At 42.9% G+C, this 9,365-nt stretch overlaps 1 protein-coding gene across 1 annotated transcript; it reads left to right on the forward strand.

Moving 5' to 3' along the window:
* Positions 1 to 2,677: 2,677 nt before the first annotated feature.
* SYF2 (SYF2 pre-mRNA splicing factor) lies at positions 2,678 to 8,123 on the forward strand. Its single transcript, XM_006077992.4, has 7 exons — positions 2,678 to 2,839; positions 3,059 to 3,169; positions 4,612 to 4,737; positions 5,145 to 5,262; positions 5,589 to 5,679; positions 6,813 to 6,911; positions 7,700 to 8,123. The coding sequence occupies exons 1-7, from the start codon at positions 2,813 to 2,815 to the stop codon at positions 7,863 to 7,865; spliced, it is 738 nt and encodes a 245-aa protein (XP_006078054.1). The 5' UTR covers positions 2,678 to 2,812; the 3' UTR covers positions 7,866 to 8,123.
* Positions 8,124 to 9,365: the final 1,242 nt, after the last annotated feature.

The following is a 9,365-nucleotide window of genomic DNA, read 5'->3' on the forward strand; positions in this document are numbered from 1 at the left end:
AAGATCCATTAGTCAAGGCTGTGGTTTTTAGTAGTAGTCATGTATGGATGTGAGAGTTGGACTATAAGGAAAGCTGAGCGCCAAAGAATTGATGCTTTTGAACTGTGGTGTTGGAGAAGACTCTTGAGAGTCCCTTGGACTGCAAGGAGATCCAACCAGTTCATCCTAAAGGAGATCAGTCCTGAGTGTTCATTGGAAGGACTGATTTTGAAGCTGAAACTCCAATACTTTGGCCACCTGATGTGAAGAGCTGACTCACTGGGAAAGACCCTGATGCTGGGAAAGACTGAAGGCAGGAGAAGGGGATGACAGAGGATGAGATGGTTGGATGGCATCATCGACTCAATGGACATGAGTTTGGGTAAACTCCAGGTGTTGGTGATGGACAGGGAGGCCTGGCATGCTACAGTCCATGGGGGTCACAAAGAAGCAGATATGACTGAGCAACTGAACTAAACTGATGGTATAAAGAACAATATTGCATAGGAACCTGCAATTTTAGGTCCCTGAATCATGGTAAATTGGAAGTGGTCAAACAGGAGATGGCAAGAATAAACATTGACATTTTAGGAATCAGTGAACTAAAATGCACTGGAATGGCAAATTTAATTCAGATGACTATTGTATCTGCTATTGTGGGCAAGAATCCCTTAGAAGAAATGGAGTAGACCTCATAGTCAACAAGAGTCCGAAATGCAGTACTTGAGTGCGATCTCAAAAATGACAGAATGATTTGTTTGTTTCCTAAACTAACCATTCAGTATCAAAGTAATCCAAGTCTATGCCCCAATCAGTAATGCCAAAGAAGCTGAAGTTGAACGATTCTATGAGGACCAAAAGACCTTCTAGAACTAACACCAAGAAAAGATGTCCTTTTCATCATCAGGGCTTCTCTGAGTTCAGTTGATAAGAATTCTCCTGCAATGCAGGAGACTTGGGTTTGATTCCTGGGTCATGAAGATCCACTGGAGAAGGGATAGGCTACCCACTCCAGTATTCTTGGGCTTCCCTGTGACTCAGCTCGTAAAGAATCTCCCTGCAAAGAGGTAGACCTGGGTTCGACCCCTGGGTTGGGAAGATCCCTTGGAGAAATAAAAGGCTACCCACCCTAGTATTCTGGCCTAGAGAATTCCATGGGTGCCATAGTCCATTGGGTTGCAGAGTCCATCACGAATGAGCGACTTTCAACTTCACCTCAGCCCTCCCCACTTCAGGGAGCCAGGAAGTGTACCTGTTACTTGTCTTCACTTCCCCCTTCTGCAGCAAGATTTCCAATAATGCTGTGGTTGAATTCATCTGGCCTCTTACCACTTTCTATTGATTAAAAGAGTCCAAGAACCCTGCCTGGTCTGTTACACTACCAGCCATATAGTAATTCATGTTTCTTCACAGGCTCACCAATAGTGTGTCATTGAACTTTGAGATTTTTGTCATATTTCCATCTCTAAAATAAAAACAATCCACTGAGATTCTGATTAACATTTACACTTTTTGGAGATAGTCCTTTGTGATAATACATTTTTCTTTTGTCTTCCAACCAGAAAATCCTTAATCACTTATTGAGATTTAAGTTTTTTAACTTAAAACTATTTTGTAGTTTTCTTCATGTTACTGTTTAAATCTTATACAGTATCTCTCTTGTAGTGGACTACTTTTTCATTTCCACATCTAATTAATGGTTGAAGAAAAAAATTTTTTTCATGCATTTCTCTTGTATCCAGCACCTTTGTTGTTGTTGTTGTTGTGGCTAAGTCGTGTCCCCCTCTTTGCAAACCCATGGACTGCTGCACGCCAGGTTTCCCTGACCTCTTGTGTCCAGCACCTTAGTGAAAGTGAAGTTGCTCGGTCGTGTCCGACTCTTCGCGACCCCATGGACTGCAGCCTACCAGGCTCCTCAGTCCATGGGATTTTCCAGGCAAGAGTAATGGAGTGCCATTTCCTTCTCCAGAACTTTAATCTAGCACTTTACTGAATTATATTAACTTTTTGGCACTATTATTAATTCTGGCGCAGTTTCCCCGTTGAGCATGTTGGAACGAGCAGGATGGATGCGCCCTGCTCTCCTGCAGCCCATCGATTTTCAACATCGTTGAGGGGAAAAGAAAAATTAAACAGACTTGAAAAATCTCTTACATATATTGAAGAGAATGAAAATGGTGCCATACGACAGTACTAAGGGCCTACGCGAGACAAGGTAGTCAGGGGAAGACCTGCCTTGGAGGAGCTGACACAGTCTAAGCGCTGAAGGGAAAACACTTTCCGCTTAAGGGTGAGGTACACAGTTGAGATAACTTTCCACAAGACTCCTCTAGCTTGGCTATGCTCCCCCACCCGCCGGCTACCGAAACCCTCCTGGCCTGGCCCGCCCCGCCCCGCCCCTGCCCCGCCCCTGCCCCGCCCCTGCCCCGCTCCGTCCCGCCCCTGCCCCGCTCCGTCCCTGCCCCGCCCCGCCCCGCTCCGTCCCTGCCCCTGCCCCGCCCCGCCCCGCTCCGTCCCTGCCCCGCCCCGCCCCGCCCCGCTCCGTCCCTGCCCCGCCCCGCCCCGCTCCGTCCCTGCCCCGCCCCGCCCCGCTCCGTCCCTGCCCCGCCCCGCCCCGCTCCGTCCCCTCCTCTACGGCCTTTTGCAGCTGCGCAATACTCTGCCCAATTGAAAATGTCTCACTGCCTAAAGGGGCAGGGATTGGCCCTAAATTCCTGAGGCTGACGGAAGAGGCGGGGTTTATGGTAGGCTATTATTATGTATTGACGCGACAGTCCAAAGGTCGGCGGAAGTGCTGGGTGTTGTTTCCGGAAGTGGGAAAGGAAAGCTTGAGATGGCGGCTGCGACTCTTACCGAGAAGGTACGTGCCGCTGGTTCTATCCAGGGTTCTTAGTTGGGGAGGGTTCTGAGGGCAGCAGGGGCGAGAAGTGGAGGAAGTGCTTGTGTGCCGGGTCAGGAAGGCGCAAATAATGTGGGGCCAGGATCGGCGATGAGCGCCTGGCCCGGCCCGCGGGGACTCACCTGGGCTGACCGGGAGAAGCCTAACCGGCCCTTACTCAGCCTCTCCTCCGCCATATAGGTGCCGGTGGGTGGAGCAGAGGAGCAGCAGCCTCCCGCAGGAGCCGAGGAGCTGGCCGCCCAGAAGCGCGAACAGAGACTGCGCAAATTCCGGGAGCTGCACCTGAAGCGGGTGAGTTGTACTGGAGGCCACCTGACACATGTCACCTGGCCAGGCCCGTGCACATTTGTGGAGGGAAGAGGAAGGCGCACCTGTGCGTGTGACAGATCGGCAGAGCTGGATGAAAGTTCTGTCCCGGTGGTTCTCAACCTGGCAGCACATTGGAGTCACTTTTGGAAACGGACATGCTTTCTCCAAACCTTTTTTCGAGTTTGGGGGGGAGTCTCTCACTAACAGCCTCTCTGCAGTATGACCCCAGTAAGCTCTTCCAAACAGAGGGCACACATGCAAAGGAAAGGAACTCATATCAGGGATAAGAGTCCAGCAAACAGCTGGCTGCAGTTGGAGCCAAGAAACAAAAAGGCAGCTCTTGACTGTTTCAACTCAAAGGGTCCTGACTGATGGCTCGGCCATGGTTTCACAAAATCCTCACCCACACTCAGACTACCACAGTGTGACAAATGCACAGCGGTACAAACCACAGAAATGACCACACAGCACCGTCTCCTGCTAAGACCAGTGGTCAATACAGCACTAGCCTCACTCCCTTCCTCCTGCCTCCTGTATAAAAACTTAAGTATAATCGTAAAAACAATCAAGAGTATGCCCTGACTTTCTGACCCTGCCTAAGCCAGAGCTTCCTGCAGTCACCCGATACAGACTCAAATTCTGTAAGTAGGTGTTAACCTTTTCACTGAAATGTCTCCAGTTCCCCTTGGTTTGCTGTTTCCTTCAGTGTAGCACATTCAACTTTGACCACATGTGTGATTTTGGAGTCTGGATGGCAGGAATGACAGGTTGAGAGAAGTCTGTTTCTTTACCCAGAAAAATTTGATTCAGAATCAAACACACTTACCTATTTACTTGGAGGGACTGTGTAAAGAACATGGGGTTGGATCTTAAGAGACGCCTCTTCCTGGACTGACTGCCCCCAGCCTGTGACCCAACAAACATCTAACTTAAGTTGTCCCTGAGATAGTATACTTGTTTTGGTTTATGCAGTTAAATTTATTTTAAAACAGACTCCTCATACAGTAATTTAAATGGGGAGTGCCTTTCACTTGCCATAAGGTAGACTGCTAAAATATCTAAAGAGCAGGAGTACTTGGGAAAGGTTAGAGATACTATGATAGGTATTAAAGCACAAGCCTCAAATTGAGGCTTCTTCCTTGAATTAGTCAGGATTAAAAGGGAATTGAAAGTAGGATATTTTTTTCATAATGTGAGACATTAACCTCCAGGCATCTGGAATAGCACACCAGTACAGCTCAACACATTTCTTGACTGTATACAAATGTAAGACCTTGCTTAAAATCCTTTGATGGTTCTCTTGCTTTTAGGATAAATGGAGTCCCTTGTTAATGTGTCTACTTGGCCTTGTTTAAAGTGGGGAAAATTTGTTTGGATTTATTTTTATGTTTCAGCCAACAACCTTTTTGTGTTTATGGTTTTAGAATGAAGCTCGTAAATTAAATCACCAGGAAGTTGTTGAAGAAGATAAAAGACTTAAGTTACCTGCAAATTGGGAAGCCAAAAAAGCTCGTTTGGAATGGGAACTACAGGAAGAAGAAAAGAAAAAGGTTAGGAACTGCTCTGCTGTCCTCATAAGTGGTCTGTTCTATTGTATTGAGATAGTAAAAAAAGCTCTTTATCAGCTGCAACACTTTGGGCAAGTAATTTAATCTCCTTATGATTGTGTTTTCTCATCTGTAAAATGGGATCTGTAATAATTACTTGAGTTAATTATGAATTAAATGAGTCAGTGCATTTGGAACATTTAAAAGAGGGTCTGACAATGGGTAAATGTTGAATAATTATTATTTTTTAGATTGATGTACTCACTTCTTATATACAGTAGCAGATAACCAAATTTCTCCTTCACATAGTAATGGTTACTTTAAATGTATTGCTTTATATTCACTTAAAATAGTTCAAATAATTGCTTGTATCATAAGGGCAAGCATTAGCTTTTTTCCCTTTCATTTAGGAATGTGCAGCGAGAGGGGAAGACTATGAGAAAGTGAAGTTGCTAGAAATCAGTGCAGAAGATGCAGAAAGATGGGAGAGAAAAAAGAGGAGGAAAAACCCCGACCTGGGATTTTCAGGTAAGACTGAACTTTATTGAATAGGCCTCTGAGATAAGCATGCCTTCAGTGTTTCTGGTTTTAAGAAAGGATATGCCCCTTCGTGGAATATTCCGTAATAGACTTATACTCCTAAGAAAAATACAAATATATTATATATGGCAGAAGTGAAAAAGGCTCTGGCTGAATTCCTTTATTCCCGCTGGATTCCTTTATTCAGTGCTAAAATTAAAGCCTGTTGGTCAGGATCTTCAGGATACAGGCTATGCTAATAATTTTGATTTTTCTCTGAATAGTAATGATCAAATAAGGTAATATATCATTTCCAATTCTCATTTTATTTTTAGATTATGCTGCTGCCCAGCTTCGCCAGTATCATCGGCTGACCAAACAGATCAAACCAGACATGGAAACATATGAGAGACTGAGAGAAAAGCAGTAAGTTGACAGGATTAATGCAAGTCCTGTTTTCATCCTGAAGTGATATTGATGTATTGAAACTTGTGTGTTTACATAAACGTATATACATAAATACACACTGTAGTGCTTAGGTATGGATTATCAATAGCTGGTTTTTGTTGTTGTTGCTGCTGTTTCTTGGCTGTGCTGGGTCTTTGTTGCATGTGGGCTTTCTCTAGTTACAGCAAGTGGGAGTTACTCTCCGCTGAAGCTACTCTCCGTTGAGGCTTGTGGGCTTCTCGCTGCGGTGGCTTCTCCTGTGGATCATAGGCTCTCGGTGCACCGGCTCCATTAACTGCAGCACTCAGGCACAGCAGTTGCCCCACATGGGCCCTGGAGCATGTGGGCCTCAGCAGTTACGGGGCATGGGGTTAGTTGCTCCGTGGCATATGTGGAATCTCCCTGGACCAGGGATCAAACCTGTGTCCCCTGCACTGGCAGGTAGATTTTTCACCGCTGGACCAGCAGAGAAATGCCCAACAACTGTATAAGGATAGTTTCAGGTCTTGATGACACCGTTTACTGCTCGTCCGCAGCAGTTAAGCCGACCACGTGATTATCTTGCTAGCTGGGCATTCTGCAACTGGGTGTTGAGAGATTATCGTAGTTACTCATATTTTGTAACATAGAATGCTTTAGTGCCAGGATAGGTGAGCTGCTGTAAAGGACCAGAGAGTGAATATTTTAGGCTCACAGGTTATCTGGGCCCTGTCACGACTACTAAAGTCTGCCCTTGTGATGTGAAAGCAGCCATAGAGCAGTCCTAGACAGATGGGTGGACTGTGTCCCAGTAAAACTGTTTCTATAAACAAGGCGCTGGAATTTGCTGGCCTGCTATAGTGGAAAGAGAACCTGAAGCTGGAAGCAAGTCCTTTAACCTCTGACCCTTGGCTCTTTCATCTGTAGAATGAAGGTGTTGAACTAGGTGATTTCTTAACTTTCATCCTTTACAATTCTGTATCCTCTTTTCTCTTGTTTTTTTAAAAAAAGATGAGATAGGATCCCACAGTAAAGACATTTAGGTATTTTATCTCTCTTCATGAATGGTAGTTCAGTCTGAAAATGTGGAGCACTTGCAGTGTTACTCCAAGTCCATGTTGCTGTCTTTTCAGTGGAGAAGAGTTTTTCCCAACGTCCAACAGTCTTCTTCATGGGACACATGTGCCTTCCACAGAGGAAATCGACAGGATGGTCCTAGACCTGGAAAAACAGTGAGTACTCCATACAGCAGCCATCTCAGTAAATGTTTTGTGACAAAATGGACATAACGTGCTTGGAATGAATTAAGATAGATGTTCTACTCGCTCATGTCTGACCTTGCATCTCTAGCGGTATTGGGGACAGAGAGCAAGTATGAATTGAATCCATTTGATTTGGAATGAAGATGTAAAATATTGATGGAATTGAGTTATTATAATTGAAAATTATAAATAAAATTATTCTCTTTAAAGAAATTATTCTTAATGCTACTTTAACAACCATGGCACTCTTTGATTTAAAGAAGTATAAATGTTCTAGTAAACTTATGTATTTGTGTTTCTTAATACTGATAGGGTTGTTTTTCCTGATATTGATCAGGCAGAGCAAAATGAATTTAATTTATAGGAGCTCATACTCTTCAGTATTAAGATTAGTGTCTAGTACGTACTGTATACTCTGTTCATATAAGCTGCGGCTATTAATATAATTATATTTATTATAATTATTAACTAGTAATACAATCACTGTTACAGTCATCCCCTGTACCTCGTGTACCCAGTTCCTGGTGGTGCATCACTATTCTTTTAGAAGCGTTCTGCAGATTTGTTTGTATTTACTGAATTTCATGGTTCATACCCAGGGATATGCTGTTAATTGGCGGTTTCAACTTCGTCTTGATGAAAACTGGGCTCCCCCCACCCCAAAGTGTGCTGGTTTAAGTGTACTGATTTTTTTTTTTTGTCATGTTTTATTAATACCAAAAAGGAAAGCAGTTTTGAAATTTATTTTCTTCTCCCAGAATTGAAAAACGAGACAAATACAGCCGGAGACGTCCTTATAATGATGATGCAGATATTGACTACATTAATGAAAGGAATGCTAAATTCAACAAGAAGGCAGAAAGATTCTATGGGAAATATACAGCTGAAATTAAGCAGAATTTGGAAAGAGGAACAGCCGTCTAATCCCATCAGGAACTGTTAGGAGCTTGAGAATAGAGTGAAAATTTCTGCTAGCAAATTGAAGTTCTCTTCAGAGTTATACTGTAAACTAGAGCTCCGTTTGTGCCCTCCCACCCAGCATTTAAAAATAAATGTTTTTTCTTAAATGTATACTTCATGTATATTTCCACATTTTTTGTGCTTGGATATGAGATATATTTCTTGTAATGTACTTGTTTTGTAAAAATCTACTTTGTATAAATTCTATTATTTTTCTATGTATTTTAAATGTGTATGACGAATCTTTGAAGCATTGTGGGTTTAAGGAATGCTGGTAGCGTATGTAAGTGCAGTCCTTGTTACTTTGAGTATTTCGATGAATTTGATAAAATCTAGAACTGGACTCGGGAACCAGGCGGGGCTGTGGACTCCATAGCTAAGGATGGTGATGAGGAGACGACAGTGGCTGCTGGAGGGCAGGAGCAGCTGTCTCCATAGAGGGCTGCGTAGGACCAAGTTCAGGAAGTGGAATTGTCCTCCCGTAAACAGTGGCCAGGTGTAGTTCCCTTTTGGGAAGGAGCTAACTTGTGGAAGAGAGTCCCTACTAAGCATTCTGTCATTTAAAACACATATCTGGGGACTTCCCTGGTGGTCCAGTGGTTAAGAGTCCGCCTTCCTGGGTTTAATCCCTGCTTGGGGAACCAAGATCCCACATTCTCTGCTTGGGGAACCAAGATCCCACATTCTCAGTCACTTCAGTCATGTCTGACTCTTTGAGACCCTATGGACTGTAGCCTGCAAGTCTCCTATGTCCATGGGATTTTCCAGGTGAAAACACTGGAGTGGGTTGCCCTTTCCTTTTCCAAGATCCCACAAGCCCATGCCCTGCAACTGGAGAAACCCACATGCCTCAGCAAAGACTCAGCACAGCCAATAAATAAAATAAGTATTTATACATTTATATTTATGTAAATAAACACACACGTGCTTCCATTGCAAACATGGTCAAAATAGTACAATGAGTCCTACAATAATTCAGTGCCTGTCTTTAATAATTACCAACTTATGCCAATCTTTGTTTCATCTTCATTTCTATTCACTTTCTATAACTCTCATGTTATTTTAAAGCAAATACTAAATGTATAATTTCATCTATAAATATTTCACTATGTATCTGAAAGATTAAAAAAAAGACTACAATGCTATTATCACAATAATAGTCCTATTTTAATAAAACTAAAGAGTAAAAGATTGGTATAATTTTTTCTGTGTGTTGATAAAAATGCTAAGTACTTAATTAGAACATTCCAAATTAAGAAAAACCTGAAACTCAAGAAAATTTCACAAAAACTTCAGCTTTAGTATTTATAATTAATAACCACTGATGATTATTCCCTTTTAAAATTTATGTAGTACTTTCTATTTCTGCTCTTATTTTATCTTCTAGCATTTAATCTATGTGCAGTTAGGTCTGACCACAGCCTGGATGCTACCTCTGAAAATAAATATATATATTTTTCTTAA

Source organism: Bubalus bubalis, chromosome 2, assembly GCF_019923935.1.
Source record: "Bubalus bubalis isolate 160015118507 breed Murrah chromosome 2, NDDB_SH_1, whole genome shotgun sequence".
In the NCBI taxonomy this organism is placed as follows: Eukaryota; Metazoa; Chordata; class Mammalia; order Artiodactyla; family Bovidae; genus Bubalus; species Bubalus bubalis.

Excerpts from the sequence above, each read along its gene's own strand:
- SYF2 (XM_006077992.4), top strand. The coding sequence starts at position 2,813 with ATGGCGGCTGCGACTCTTACCGAGAAG. Across the intron at positions 2,840-3,058 it reads CTGCGACTCTTACCGAGAAG|GTGCCGGTGGGTGGAGCAGA; the intron begins GTACGTGCCGCT and ends TCCGCCATATAG. Across the intron at positions 4,738-5,144 it reads AGGAAGAAGAAAAGAAAAAG|GAATGTGCAGCGAGAGGGGA; the intron begins GTTAGGAACTGC and ends CCTTTCATTTAG.